At 45.0% G+C, this 15527-nt stretch overlaps 1 protein-coding gene across 1 annotated transcript in view; it reads right to left on the bottom strand.

The window, feature by feature from the left end:
* Positions 1–15527, bottom strand: part of LOC135202851 (uncharacterized) — a 131418-nt gene that overhangs the window by 39585 nt on the left and 76306 nt on the right. Inside the window, exon 6 of the mRNA XM_064232310.1 lies at positions 15357–15499. Coding sequence (XP_064088380.1) covers positions 15357–15499 — 143 coding nt within the window. The remainder of the gene's footprint in view (positions 1–15356; positions 15500–15527) is intronic.

Genomic DNA, 15527 nt, shown 5'->3' with positions numbered 1-15527 from the left:
TATTTTTCTATGAGAAATATCCACAAATTCCTGGTTTTTGTTATCAATTTCATCATAAAATGCACTTTTTGTGATAAAACTATTAAAAAAAAAAAAAAAAAAAAAAAAAAAAAAAAAAAAAAAAAAAAAAAACCAAGTATGAAATTTTTAGTGGTTTTTCTTAAGTTTTAACTAACAAAATAGGCTGTTTTTATCGTTTTTTATAGGGGTTCCAAACATTCACGGATTCTAACTATTCGTGGGGGGGTCTGGTACGCATCCCCCGCAAATACGGGGGGACCACTGTAAATTGCCCTGGCGTCACAAAACCGAAGGTCAGAGGCAAAAATCATATGCGGTTTGGAGATGTTCCAAGTCACCATATCATGTGGTATGAATATCAAAGTCCTGTCCTTAAAAAATGGCATTAACCAGCCAGCCCCCTGAAGGTTACTTGGTGTTTGAACTATTAAAATAGGCTTAAAATAGGCATTTATAGGCATTTCAGTTTAAGGTATACAGGGTATTTTGTGATTGCACCTTTTATAATAGGCAGTTATAAGTATTTTTAGAAGGGGGTTCCAACTTATCGCAGATTTCAAGTAGCACGTAGTTGTCATCCCTATCCCTTGCGAATACTGGGGTTAGCTGTAAATTGGATGCAGTTTCAAGATTGTTATACCTACTTAATTGCAAATTACTGGCAATGACAAAAAAAAAAGTCAGTGCGCATTCAGTACGAAAGCAACCGTCAACACCATAACTGCTATACTATACATAGCACAAGTTAGCAAAAATGATATTGTTAGTATACAATAAAGTTTTGTACATACTTACCCGGCAGATATATACTTAGCTATAGTCTCGACCGTCCCGACAGAATTCAAAACTCGCGGCACACGCGACAGGTAGGTCAGGTGACCAGCCCACTCCCGCCGCTGGGTGGCCGGGAATAGGAACCATTCACGTAACCAGAATTTTTCTCTTCACCTATCTCCTGAGGGGAGGCTGGGTGGGCCATTAATCGTATATATCTGCCGGGTAAGTATGTACAAAACTTTATTGTATACTAACAATATCATTTTTGTACATGCAACTTCCCCGGCAGATATATACTTAGCTGATTGACACCCTTGGTGGAGGGCAAGAGACAGTTACATACTAAATATTAATTAATATAAAAAGGGGAAAGGGGAAACAACATACGTTGTAGGTATATTAAAAAACACAACCTTGGTTCCTACCTGGATATGGAAGAAGACTTCATTGATACTGTCTATGAGTCTGCTTGCCATCAGAGTTTCAGAGAGGATGAGACCTGTGACTGATAACCTTTCGGATCATGCCAATGGGGGCTTACCCGCTTACATGGCAGAGCCTTTTCTTGGATCGTACCAATGGGGGCTGATCATTACAGGCGAACCTTGACCGTATCATACCACGGGGGCTAACCCTCTTACATATAGAGCTTTAGGTAACTAAGACACTACAAGGAGCATAACGACCAATCCCGACCACCTGACCACACTAACATGTTAGAAAATGATATTGTTATGATACAATAAAGTTTGTTCATACTTACCTGGCAGATATATATATAGCTGTATTTCTGAAGTCCGACAGAATTAAAAAACTTCCGACACACGCAGTGGTCGGCCAGGTGGTTAGTACCCATTCCCGCCGCTGGGAGGCGGGTATCAGGAACCATTCCCATTTTCTATTCATAATTTTTATTTCCACTGTCCCCTGAGGGGAGGTGGGTGGGTACTTGATTATATATATCTGCCAGGTAAGTATGAACAAAACTTTATTGTATCATATCAATATCATTTTGTTCATGAAACTTACCTGTCAGATATATATATAGCTGAATCCCACCTTTGGAGGTGGGAAGGACAGAATAGAAGGATTTTGGGAAAACAAATGCATGCAGATGATTTACATCTTGGTTCCACCTGTTAGCATAGCTGACTTTGTGATTACTGTCACCCAAGTCTGCTTCTGCTTTACTAGAGTTGCCAGCGAGGTAGAGACCTATAAAGCTGGTGCACTCCAGATGATCTGTCAACGGGGGCGTGACCACAATGTGACTAGACCATATTGACCATACCATGAGGGCTAAGAAGTAAAATAAATATATATATATATATATAAATATATATATCACCACCTGACCAACCTAGCCAAAGTTAAGGTGTGTTAACTAAGGCTTAAGAGTGAGAAGTCGCCGTTGTCGGCGACTCAACAACTAAATTAAGAGCTCTTCCTAACCATTTTCTTCAGGATAGGATGAGTGGTACTTCCTTGCAAGATTGTGTCTGCAGACACGTATGGCCTAGCGAGCAGCAGATCTCATATTGCCATCTTCACATCTCGCAGGGAGTGTGAAGTGAACACAGAGTTGCTTCACTAAAACATGGTACTCAGGATGTTGCTAAGTGCCATGCTCTGTTGAAATGCTTCCGAGGCCGCGCCCTCACCTCGTGAGCATTCAGATATAAAAAGATTTCAAATCTTTGTGCAAACACAATAAGGAGCATTTTTGAAAGAACTCCTTAACACTAAAGCCAGGGTGTTCTTCGATATGGGCAAGTCTGGTCTTTTTCGGAACACTGCAGATTGCCCGAATGACTTAGACTTTCTTGAGTTTATGTAGATAAAACTTGAGAGACCCGACAGGGCACAGGACTCTCTCTGGCTCCTGCCCACTAACTTGTGCCATCCTTGCTTCCAAGCTCCTGGCCAAGGACAAAACGGGAGTTTCCATCTTAGGCCACAAAAGGAAGGCTTAGAGAAGCACACCGCCTTGTGTTCTCTAAAGCCAAAACTTGTGACGATGGCTTAAAAATCTCACTAACCCTCTTCGTCGTATCTAGGGTGGTTAGAAGAAGGCCTTCCTGATTACATGCAAGAAGTTAACAGGTAGGAGAGGTTCGAATGCTTTGACATCAAGAACTTCAGACTACGTCTAAGTTCCATATTGAAAGCTTCGATCTGGACATGCACAGTCAGTCCGTCTGTACTAAAGTCAGGTGACCGACCAGTTGACCAGTCAGACGCATCAAGGACAGCAAGGCTGTACCCTTAAGACCATAAGGCACTATTCTTCGCTGAAGGAAGAGTGTCTGGACTGCCTGGGCGATTCAGTCTAAGCAAAACCTTGGGGGGTGTATCAACGCAACCCAACGTCGTCAGCGAATCAACTCCTGATAGCGAATCACTCCTGACTCGAGCTCGGTGCCAAGAGAAAGGAGCGAGGAGCAAAAAAGGCGATTCAGTCCCGAAGGAAGAATGCCTGACAGTCCAACCTGGTCTGATGTTACACGATCATCGGGGGTGTATGAACGCAACCGACTTGTCAACAAGAAACTCAGGGCTACTATATGTCGCCTGATCTCGCACGAGTGTCTGACTTCGAGAAAACAGGTGAGACAAAAAGTAGATGGTGAGCGAGTTTCGAGATTCCACAGAACTCAAAGATCGTGAAGGGCTTTGTTGTTTGACAGACGCAAATCTCTGAGCCCAAAGGCCGTCAACAACATATTTGCGTATTCTTTAATAGTTGTGACTGCCAGCTTATCCCATTCTTCAGACGGAAATGGAAGACGGTAATCTTATTCCTGTCAACATCTCGATAGTCTGAACGTAGTCAGACTCAGAGCGGAGAGGTTATAGGTACCTTTCGAGTTAGAGTAGACCGACTCTCTCGGAAAAGGTCCTTGGAAAGTGAACTAGGAAGTATGTGACCTCTGTGAATCCAGGATCCTGAAGGCCAACATGGGGCGATCAGCGTCATTGTTGCTCCTTGTGACGTCATAAATCCTCTTATTACATTTCCTAAGCGATTGAAAAGGGGAAAAGAGACTAAACATCCATCCCCGTTCAATATCATAGGATGGCGTTTAAGGTACCGATCCCGGATCGAGAATAAGGGAGCAGAGAAGAAGAAGCCTCTTCATCCTCAACATATCGAAGAGAAGAATGAAAGGGCGTCCCTAAAGTCTCCACAACTCTCAACTTACCTCTAAAGAAAGATTCCACTCGGAAGTCAATAGTTGCTGCCGTCGATCGAGACGATTCGTACGGACTTTTGCAATCCTGTAACGAACCTCTAGAGGATCGTTACATTCTACGCCTGTTGTTATAATAGGCTCTTTCTCGTAAACTCGAACAGGGACCGAGAGAAGATACTTCTTAAGATATGAGAGAGCTGTGGAATATCAGAGTTGATCTGGACCACTGGTTCCAAAAACTAGTTTCGAGGACTGGAGGGACGACCGAATTGCTTTTACTTCTTTCAGATTAAGATCCAGGACATCTGAAACCCTATCCAGATGTCCGGCACCTTCTTTCTATCACCTCAGGTGATAGACGCACTGAGAGATGTTCAGAATCATTCCTAGATCTTGAATAATATTTCAGTTTCCCGGTAGGAAAAAAAACTGTGGAGGTCTGAATTGCAGTCTATTCGAGGAAACAAACTTCTTCAGAAAGGAAATGGTCCCCAGCAAGCTCATCCATTCCCTCCCCGAGTATGCTTACTTCCCTAATAAGGCTGCGCTTTGCCTAAGCAGGAGAGCATATAAAAGTGCAATGTTGCGGTATACTCGTAGTTCTATACCGTGCGGTAACGAGCACCGAAAGGATTAAGAGATAACTCTGTTGAACATAGTAAGGCAAAACGAATGCAACGTTTATTCATTCATGTAAGAAATCCCCTCAATCTTAGGCTAAAGTCCGTGATTGTAGGACAGAGATACAGTTAGTCAATCCCGCAGGAGAGACGTAACCGCCAGCACAGAGATACGGTTAGTCAGTCAATTCCGCAGGAGAGAGAGACGTAACCTACCGCGCATAACAGCGCACGATCTGTTACTGGCTCAGTTGGACTGGAGGACAGACACAGCAGCAGCCAGCAGCTTACGAACGTCGTCTCTGAACTTTATGTCTGGGTTGCCAGCTACCCTATTCTACGAAGAAATAGGTCCGTTATTTTTTGAGCAGAAAGACTCTCAAGCTGGTATATTTAAGCGAAACAGAAAACGCTAAATATATAGATGCGTTTGTGTCGTCAGAACACTACCATACAAGGGTAAAAGATAAATCGGAAACTCCTGGAAGGCTGCAGGGAGTAACGATAAAATGTCCTTAAAATAGACAATAGACCTCTCGGTTGCCATCCGAAGAGGTAACTACAGCAAGCGTATATGACTTGAACCAACCAGTAGTAAAAATAACGCAAGGCAAAATATGAAATTATATCACAATAAAGTTTGTTCATACTTACCGGCAGACATTATATATAGCTGAATTCGGAAATACAGCTACATACATATCTGACAGGCAAGTTTCATGAACAAAACTTAAGAGAATCGAAGCAGACAGCTCAAGCTTCTTATGTTATTGGACATAAGCATTCATTGACGTAGTCTACAAGTCTATTTCTTGTACAAGTCTGCGAATGACGAATGAGAGCTCTTCCGAATCTTGTCAATAAGAGCTTATTCGCTTACGCAATATCAAGTTAATGAGATGTTTGTCAATGAGAACTAACCCATTTACGGGACAAAGAGATATTTTGTCAATGAGGGGATACCCACTTACTTGACAAAACGATAGTATAATTGTCAATGGGGGAAAGTCACTGAATTGACAAAACGTAATCCAGGAAGTCGAGCATTTTATTTTTCCGATTCCCGTCTCAAACGAGGAAGGGGCAAGAATCCTGTTAAGAGACTGGGCTTACGGCAGGTAGAACGACGATGTTCAATTCGGCAGCGTAGTCCCGACTAGAAACTAACAAAATCTATCATCTGAAAAACCCTTTCAGATGGGCTAAAAAGCTTGCAAAATTATCCTGGGAAGAGGAAGAAACTCTCCAACCAGCTTCCTCTCCCGTATCACAACTAATGCCTGCTAAAGCTTAAAATTTATTGGCAGTATGGCAAAGGAAGTCCTGTCTTGCGCTTTCCCGAAGAGCGTCCTTTTGATGAGTGCCTTTGCAGAATCCTACTGAACGTTGCCGAGAGTCCTGACGTGCAGGACATCGAGCCTTTACATAACCCGTAACTGCCTTATCGCAAAGTCTTGACTGCGGTAGAGAAAACGAGATCTTCCCTTGAGCTTTCCTTAACTCCATCCACCTTTGCGAAAAGCAATATAATATTGACAGAGACCTCTTGAATTCACGAAACCCAGAGGTCTTGCTGGGTTTCGAAGACGAAGTTGTCTGTTCACTTTAAGCTTCCTCGAAGCACTGCTTACTTCACATTCTTTGCAGTGAGGTATAAGGTATCACCGAAGGTAGAGGTAAAAATTCTTGAGGCCCAAATCGTAAACAAGAGCTTGAAGAGTTCAACAGAAACGTTCAGCCAGGCGACACACCTGGCGTGCGCTGGGGGGCGCGCTCGGCGTCCACTGGCGCGCGCTCGGCGTCCACTGGTGCGTGCTTGGCGTGCACCCGCGCGCGCCTGGCGTCCATCTGAACGTCCCGTCCAAGCCGAGCGTCAAAAGAAGCGTGCAGAAAAGCGTCACGCTCCTGACAGGCGTCAAAACAAGCGAGAGAAACTGCCTTCAGGGAAGAGCGAGATACATCTCGGAGAGAAATCCGACTGCACGAAACAGTCTCAGGAGAAGGGTTGATCGTGTGAGAATACGAGGGGCGAGGGAACGCCTTCTTATTCTCACAGTAACAAAGCTCGGACGTCCGCTCTCAAAAGTGTCCTGCTACTAAGACTTCTTTTTCATATTTCTCAGTGGAAAGACGTACCAGTGATCAGGCGATGTTCGCCTTCTTACTTCTCACTGGAACGCATAACGAGAGAGAGAGGACGTGAAGCGTCCTCTTCTATAAAGCTTCTATTTAGAGGGCGCGAGTCCTTCCGAAAGCTCCAACCCCTGCGCGGGGAGGATGCTTCGGAGGACGAGAAGCAATCCTTCAGGATTCGTGCACAGTGCACGCACTTAGGCACTCTGGGGATTTTCATCAGAAAAACTGCCGAAGGCACGCCAGATCGGTGGGGGTTCCTCGTAACCCTCCTTCGGCTTTCGACATGCTCTCTCCCCGGTCCTGGGAGTCAAGCAGAGGTCCCGGCCTTAGAGGCGAAATAAGGCCGATCTGACGCACCCTCCACTACACAAGGGCACTGTCACTGCACTTAGCCACTTCACTATTGCTCTCTAAAGCAAGCACTTTCGATTCTAAGATACGAATCGAAAGAGTATTAGAGAAAGGGCAATAACCTCTACAGGACACGTTTAGTTTAGGGCCCAAAAAAGGCAACAGTTACAGGGTTTAGGAAGAAACAATAACAGAAGTAGCACTCTTCACAACAATGAAGGAGAGCGATCACCTCTCGCAGACATATTCATAACCCGTAGGCCATACTACAGGTTAGGCAAAAAAAAAAAAAGTCTACAGGAAGGTTAGCAGGTTCACTACCCTCGACTTTTGTTTACTGATTAATTGCGTACATACGAATCATACGTTTTCCTTACGGAATTAGACATGTTTACTGATTAATTGCGTACATACGAATCATACGTCTTCCTTACGGAATTAGACAAAGTCTCACACTCCTTACATGACAAATCTCAACAAAGAAGCAAGACTCATACCCCTCGTGCATACCAAGTGCGGATCTACCGAAGCTTTCGGTAGCCACACCTATCTTTGCAGACAACACCCTCTGAAACTAGCCTAACTAGATTCAGATATCTTATGCAAAAATGAATCAAATTCAAATCAATTTAAGATAGCGTATGCCTAGCCACAACTCCAAGTAAATAAATTAAAAGACAATTAGGATACTTAGCGGCAATGAAGTTTCCAAAATCTAAGACGGAGGTACTGGAAACAGGTGTTTCCAGCACCGGCGACAGAAAAATTATGAATAGAAAATGGGAATGGTTCCTGATACCCGCTCCCAGCGGCGGGAATGGGACTAACACCCCTGGCCGACCACTGCGTGTGTCGGAAGTTTTTTAAATTCTGTCAGACTTCAGAAATACAGCTATATATATATCTGACAGGTAAGTTTCATGAACAAACTACGATTTGAAAGGGGTTAATTCCCGCACCCTCTTTCAATCGACCAAATAAACGCACCAAAAACCATTAAAAAACCTTAACCTAATAAAACTAAAAAGGATTGGGTTCAGCTCCCTGTCCCAGCAACAAATCCGCAGATACGTAAGCTCCTAGAGTAAAGCATTTATCGTACGTCACTTGAATATCTCTCAAGTAATGGGATGCAAAGACTGAATTGCATCTCCAAAAAGTTGACTCCACTAGAGTCTGTATCGACAAGTTCTTGTGGAATGCTAAAGAGGTAGCGACTGCTCTTACCTTGTGAGCTTTAACTCTAAGGAGGTCCAGTTGTTCTTCTTTACACGCTAAATGGGCTTCCTTGATTACATCTCTGATGAAGAACGCCTGAGCATTTTTTGAGATCTGTCTTGCTGGGATCTCTAACTGAGACCATAAACTATCCTTACTCCCCTTTAGTTCGATCTTTTTCTCTAAGTAGAACTTAAGGCTTCTAACCGGGCAAAGAGCTCTTTCTTGTTCAGTACCCACTAGAGAGCCCACTAGACGAAAGTCCTTTTACCTCGAAGGTTCTAGGCCAAGGCTTCGAAGGGTTTTCATTCTTCACCAGAAACATCGGTTTGAAGGAACAAAACGCCGAGTCGTTCCTGAAGCCAACATTATGCTCTAAGGCTTGTAGTTCGCTTACCCTTTTTGCTGAGGCTAGCGCGACCAGGAATAACGACTTCCTTCGAATTTGGGGGTCATCAAGTACTTTAGGACCACATCCAGGTTCCAAGAAGGTGCTCTAATACTTCTCGTCTTCGACGTCTCGAAAGATCTAATCAGATCAAGTAAATCTTTGTCTTCTGCAATGTTAATGCCTCTATGCCTGAAGACTGACGAAAGCATACTTTTATAGCCCTTAATTGTAGAGACTGCTAGACTACATTTTTCCTTCAAGTAAAGGAGGAAATCAGCTATATCTGTCACAAAGGTACTGGAAGAGGATATCTTCTGAGCTCTACACCATCTGCGAAACACATCCCACTTCGACTGGTAGACTCGAATAGTAGATGGCCTCCTTGCTCTTGCGATAGCCTTCACAACTTCTCGAGAAAAACCTCTCGTTCTGACAAGTCCTTCGATAGTCTGAAGGCAGTTAGAGCGAGAGCGGGCAGGTTTTTGTGATACCTGTCGAAGTGGGGTTGTCTGAGAAGATCGCTCCTGTTTGGGAGAGATCTCGGAAAGTCTACTATCCATCCCAGTACCTCTGTGAACCAGTTTTGTGCTGGCCAGAACGGGGCTAAGAGGGTCAGTTTGGTTCCCTCTGCTGCTGCAAACTTCCTTACTACTTCCGATACGATCTTGAACGGAGGAAAAGCATACCCGTCTATTCCGGACCAATCGAGGAGAAGGCTGTCCACAGAAATCGCCCTTGGATCGGCGATCGGGGAGCAGTAATTTTCCAGCCTGTTGTTCCAATGGGTGGCAAAAAGATCTATATTTGGTCTCCCCTAGAGGTTCCATAGTTTGTTGCATACCTCCTGATGCAACGTCCATTCTGTAGGCAGTACTTGGTCTCTCCTGCTCAGAAGGTCGGCTCTTACATTTTTCTCCCCTTGAATGAATCTTGTCAGGAGAGTAATTCTTCTCTCTTCTGCCCAAAGCAGTAGTTCTCTTGCCTTTTCATAAAGGGAGAACGAGTGCGTCCCTCCTTGCTTCCTGATGTAAGCTAAGGCTGTTGTGTTGTCCGAATTGATCTGTAGGACTGAACCTGAGATCTGAGCCTCGAAGTGTATGAGAGACAGGTGAATCGCTGTCAATTGCCTTTTCCAAGAAATTTGAGGTGCACCAGGACACCTGTTCTCCCTTCCAGGTGCCTGACACTTCTCTCGTCCCTAGAGTGGCTCCCCACCCCGCATCTGAGGCGTCTGAAAATAACACCTAGCCGAGGGTTCGGAACGTGAAGGATACTCCTTCGTTGAGGCCTGCCCGGATTCATCCACCAAAGAAGGTCCTCCTTTATTTCCTTCGTAATCTGGAAGGAATCGGACAGATTTTGAGATCTCTGATCCCAAAGTTCTCTTAGGTAGAACTGTAAAGGCCTTAGGTGAAGCCTTCCTAGAGAAATGAACTGTTCCAACGAGGAAAGGGTCCCCAGAAGACTCATCCATTCCCTCGCGGAACATTGTTCTTTTTCTAGGAAGGTTGCTACTTTTTCCAAGCAGCGGTTCTGTCTTTCCTGTGATGGAAATACATGAAAACCCCGAGAATCCATCCAAATCCCCAGATAAACAATGTTCTGCTGGGGAATCATCTGGGATTTCTCAAGGTTTACTAACAGTCCCAAGGACTGTGTTAACTTCAGTGTCAGATTTAAGTCCTCCAGACATCTGACTCGCGACTGTGCTCGTATCAGCCAGTCGTCTAGATACAGGATATTCGAATCCCTTCGAGATGAAGCCAGTGAGCCACATTTTTCATCAGTCCTGTGAATACTTGAGGGGCTGTTGAGAGTCCGAAGCATAGGGCCCGAAATTGAAATACTCTTCCTTGAGTCATAAACCTGAGGTATTTCCTGGAAGACGGGTGTATTGGCACGTGGAAATACGCATCCTGCAGGTCCAGGGATACCATCCAGTCCCCTGGACGCAGGGCTGCTAAAACCGACGATGTCGTCTCCATTGTGAATTTCCTCTTTGTTACGAACACGTTCAGGGCGCTTACGTCCAGAACTGGCCTCCAACCTCCTGAACTTTTCGGAACCAAGAACAGGCGATTGTAAAACCCCTGAGAAGAGAGATCTTTTACTTCTTCTATGGCTTCCTTGTAAAGCATCTGCTCCACGAGATGTAGAAGGGCTTGTTTCTTGACAGAGTCCTTGTAGTTTGCTGTCAACTCCCTTGGAGTTGTAGTCAAGGGAAGTTTTTCCCTGAAGGGGATTAGATATCCTTTCTTTAGGATGGATAGGGACCAGGCATCGGCACCTTTCTGTGCCCAAGTCTCATAAAAGTTTAGAAGCCTGGCACCCACTTTTGTCTGGAGGACCGCAGTCTCATTGGGTCTTGACGAACGGCCTTCGAGAAGACCTTCCTCTCTTCTCCGATCGTCTACTTCTGAGAGAGGATCTAGGGGCAGACCTTCCCCGAAAGGGCTGCTGGAAGGGAACTTTCTCCTTCTTCGATACCTGAACAGCAGGTTTTAGTCTTTTAGCTGACTGGGCCAACAGGTCCTGTGTAGCCTTTTCTGATAAGGTCTTCGAAATATCCCTCACTATTTCCTGAGGAAAGAGGTGACTAGAGAGGGGCGCATATAAAACAGGGAGGATCTCTGCAGAGGCCGAAACAGATTTTGTTAAGAAGGAGCTAAACACTGCCCTCTTCTTCAGAATACAGGATCCAAAAAGGGATGCCACTTCATTGGAGCCATCCATAACCGCCTTGTCTAGGCAAGTCAAAACGCTGCCCAACTCCTCCATGCTAACGAAGTCTGGGTCTTGAGACTTCTTGGCTAAAGCTCCCAAAGCCCAGTCCATGAAATTAAAGACTTCGAGAGTCTTAAACAGGCCCTTGATGAGATGATCAACCTCACACATCCCCCAAGAGGCTTTTGCAGAATGTAGAGAGCGTCGTCTTGATGAATCTACCAGAGCGGAAAAATCCGCATCTGAGGATGAAGGGAGTCCCAGGCCCATTGGCTCCTTGGTGTCATACCACATACCTGGTTTTCCCGTTAGCTTGGAAGGAGGACAAGCGAATACCATCTTCCCCGCTTCCTTCTTCGATCTGAGCCAGCTCTCGAGGCTCTTCAGAGACTTTCTCATAGAAAGAGTAGGTGTCATCCTGACAAAGGAGGAGGACTCGACAGTTTCGTGCTGGATAATAAAGATCCCGGAGAAGGGGATCCGACTGGGCGTAGCGAGTCTCCAAACACTTGCAAAAAACAAAAGAGAAGCAAGTCTCTTATAGTCCGAAACTCCTGCATCTTTGGGGATTTCTTCCTCTGAAACTTCTTCCAAAAGAGCTGCAGGCGAAGAGGGCTTTCCCTTTTCCGGAGTCCGATCCGGAGAAAGAAGCCTTTTTATCTCGCGAATCCTATCTGCAGGAGAATCAAAGTCCACTTGTTGGATATCTGAAAACTTGTTCCTATCCTCCTTCCTGCAAGAGTCCTGGAGTTTCCCTAAACTCGGGCTTCTGATCTGCTCCTTGCGCCTGCTAGGAGAGGCGCTTGCGTCCTGAATAAGACGCCTGTGAGGCGAAGAGCACCTGCGAGGAGAAAGGAGAACATCCTGTTCCTGGCGCCAAGGAGAGGCGCTTGCGTCCTGGTGAGTGCGCCTGGGCCAAGAAGGAGAGGCGCTTGCGTCCTGGTGAGGGCGCCTGGTCCAAGAAGGAGAGGCGCTTGCGTCCTGTTGAGGACGCTTGGAAGGCGAAATGCGCCTGCGAGGGGAAAGAAGAACCCTTTGTTCCCGTCGTCCAGTAGAAGAGGAGCTTGCGTCCTGGTAACTGCGTCTAGCAGGAGAAAAGCTCCTTTTATCTTTGCGTCCAGTCGGAGAGGCGCTTGATTCTCTCCTAGACCTCCTGGGAGGCGAAGAGCACTTGTCAAAATCATGGTGCCTACTCGGCGAGACTCTTGCGTCCTTAGAAGGATATCTATAAGATCCTACGGGACTCCTGATTTCTGGGCACTTGCCGGAGGGAGAGGATTGTTCCTTCGAGAATCGTCTAGATGAACGAGTGCTCCTTCCTTCTTGCGGAGCTCTGAAAAGAGAGGGGCTCTCTTCTCTCCCGGAGCTCTTAGCCAAACGAATTCTCTCACGAGAAATCCGCAAAAATTCAGGTGGAAGGAGGTTCTCAGGCTCCTGGTACTTGTCATGAGAGGCGTAATTGCCTCTAGAAAAACTCCTGGGAGAACTCTTGCTCGCAGGGAGTTTCCGATCAGCGAGCTTAGAAGGAGAGGACATACGAGTCCTGTCGTAACTAACTGAAGAAGGTTTCGCTGGGGACGAAAACCTTTCAGGCGAGGAGCGTCTGCTGGCGCCACGGCGCCTACTCTCTGAGGCTCTCCTAACAGAACTCTTGATGGGAAGAGAAACATCTTTCTTCCTAGAAGAGCCTTCTGAAAGAACTCCTACTAAGGCGGACAACTGCTGCTGGAGTCCTACCAAAACTTCCTTCGTCTTGTGAGCAAAACCTTCCGGAGAAGAGTCAGGAGATCTCGTAGCTCTCTTCTTACAAGCAGGAGAATACTCTGGAAATGGTTCAGGACTGGAATGCAAAGATTCGCTTGCTGGCGTCTTCCAGGTTCTCTTAAGAGGGCGCGACTTAGAGGTAGAACTCCATCCTCTTCTTGGGGACGAAGAGTCCGAGTCAGAAAAGCACTTCCTGAGGACGCTTTTGCAATAGCTGTCCTTGGCAGCCTGGGAAGCGGCTACAGGATCTGCCGAAGGGACGCCTGACCGTTGGGAATACTCTACATCCCCCTTGCGGCTTTCGACATTCCTCCTCCCTTGGTCATGGGAGTCTGAAAGAGGTCTAGGCTAGGAGCAATGCATAGTCGGTCAGACGCCCCTCCACTTCACTGGGGACACTGCACAAATCACTGCACACGTCACTGCGCTTACCTGTCTCCTTCATCGCTTGCAGTTGCGATTTTAAGTTGATAATTGAGGCTCTCATTGCAGCCATTTCCGTAGACGCATCCACAGGTTCGCTGCTGGGGGAAGGGGCTGAAACCAAACTATGAGCAGGTGAATTAACAGAAGAGTTAGGAGCTACTTCCTGTTCAATAGAGCAGGATCTACTTGAGCTTCTGATGGAAGCCCTCCTAACTCTATCTTTCTCAAGTTTCCTTACATAAGAAGCCAAGGTCTTCCATTCCACTTCCGTTACTCTCACATTCCAGACAGGTATTAGTTGCAGAACAATCACTCCCCCTACATTTTTTACAGACCGTGTGAGGATCCACCGCAGCTTTCGGTAGCCTCACCTTACATTCCTCTTTCGTACACACTCTAAATACAGGTACCATGTCAGACATTTTAAAGAGAATCCAAACCAAAATCCAAAAAACGGTCCACGATAAGCATATGCCAAAGCCAAAGATCAATATACATCACCAAAGGTCAACAGAATAATCCTCGGCCAACGAGAAAAGAATTCCAAAGCAGGAGGTACCAACAACGGTGTTGTTGCTACCGGCGACAGAAAAATTCTGGTTAGAAAACGGGAATGGTTCCTATTCCCGCCACCCAGCGGCGGGAGTGGGCTGGTCACCTGACCTACCTGTCGCGTGTGCCGCGAGTTTTGAATTCTGTCGGGACGTCGGAGACTATAGCTAAGTATATATCTGCCGGGGAAGTTGCATGTACAAAAAGAATGTAACTGTTTATTGTACTCAAGACTTATTGAATATTTAACAACCTGAAAAACTGTATATATTGACTCAATTCAGAGCAGAGTATTCCAGTAATTAATAAAATAGAAAATAGATTCTGCATCTTTTTGGAGCTTTGATTGCATAATGCTGAATCTTAAGGAAGCCTGGCATTCATTCTCATAAAACATTGATTGCATCTGTAAAATGTCTTTGGGGATGAGCAAGTTACTGTTCCAGTTTCAAGTTATGGGTATACAAGAATGTCCTAAAAGTATACCTAAAAATTACCCCCCAAAAATAGTGCAAAGAATTAAAGACAGCTGAATTACCCTTCACTCACAGTTCAGTAAAGGAATTGATGAAGGAAGCTGGCACAAAAGAAAATTTACCTTTGAGTTCTAACTGGATAAACATTAATCAATAATTTGCAGTAAGCACTTAACACTAAAAATCCAACACTGAAGCTTAGGTAAGGAAAATAGATAGATTAACACAAAACTTTGAAAGATACTGCAGACTAAAATTATGCAAATGAATACAAAAAAGCATAATTCTGAAGACATGTAAAAACTCAGTTAACCAATAAGAGGCAAAGAAAAGTACCTGCTGAAGTGTAAAATCATCCTTTTATCGTTTAAAGAAGGTAAGAAGTGAAAGAGGCTGGAGACAAGAATGATGAAATAGTTTAGAGGATGACGCAGAAAAATGGCAATCTTGCAGAAAGAAAATGAGCTGGGGAATTCTGGCCAGTTGTTAAAAGCCCTAAAGCTCACATAAAGGAAAGATTCATTGTTAGTTAGTCATTCTTCTTTAGTCTGTTACAATAAAAATGTTGAGTCTGAGTACATTCAAGACCACAGATGTGGACGAGTACTATATGATGAAACTAATTTATTTCTATCTTTAGATTTTTTTGGGTAAATATATATCAAACAACAGTAGGTTTTAACGAGTAAATAACCACAGTACTAACCCTTTCAAGTAGAGTCTGAAGAGTCTCAGATTCACCACATCTGAGCACCAGACATGTCATCAAGTAAGCTATCTGGAACATTACATTTGGGATGATATATATAAACAAGTAGTTGCCCAAACACTTGCTGGTACGGGGTGGTTCTGAAAAGTAATACACTTATTACTGATT

Source organism: Macrobrachium nipponense, chromosome 33 (assembly GCF_015104395.2).
Source record: "Macrobrachium nipponense isolate FS-2020 chromosome 33, ASM1510439v2, whole genome shotgun sequence".
Classification (NCBI taxonomy): Eukaryota; Metazoa; Arthropoda; class Malacostraca; order Decapoda; family Palaemonidae; genus Macrobrachium; species Macrobrachium nipponense.
The sequence above is the reverse complement of the archived record's forward strand: the minus strand, read 5'-3'. Positions and strand labels throughout refer to the sequence as shown.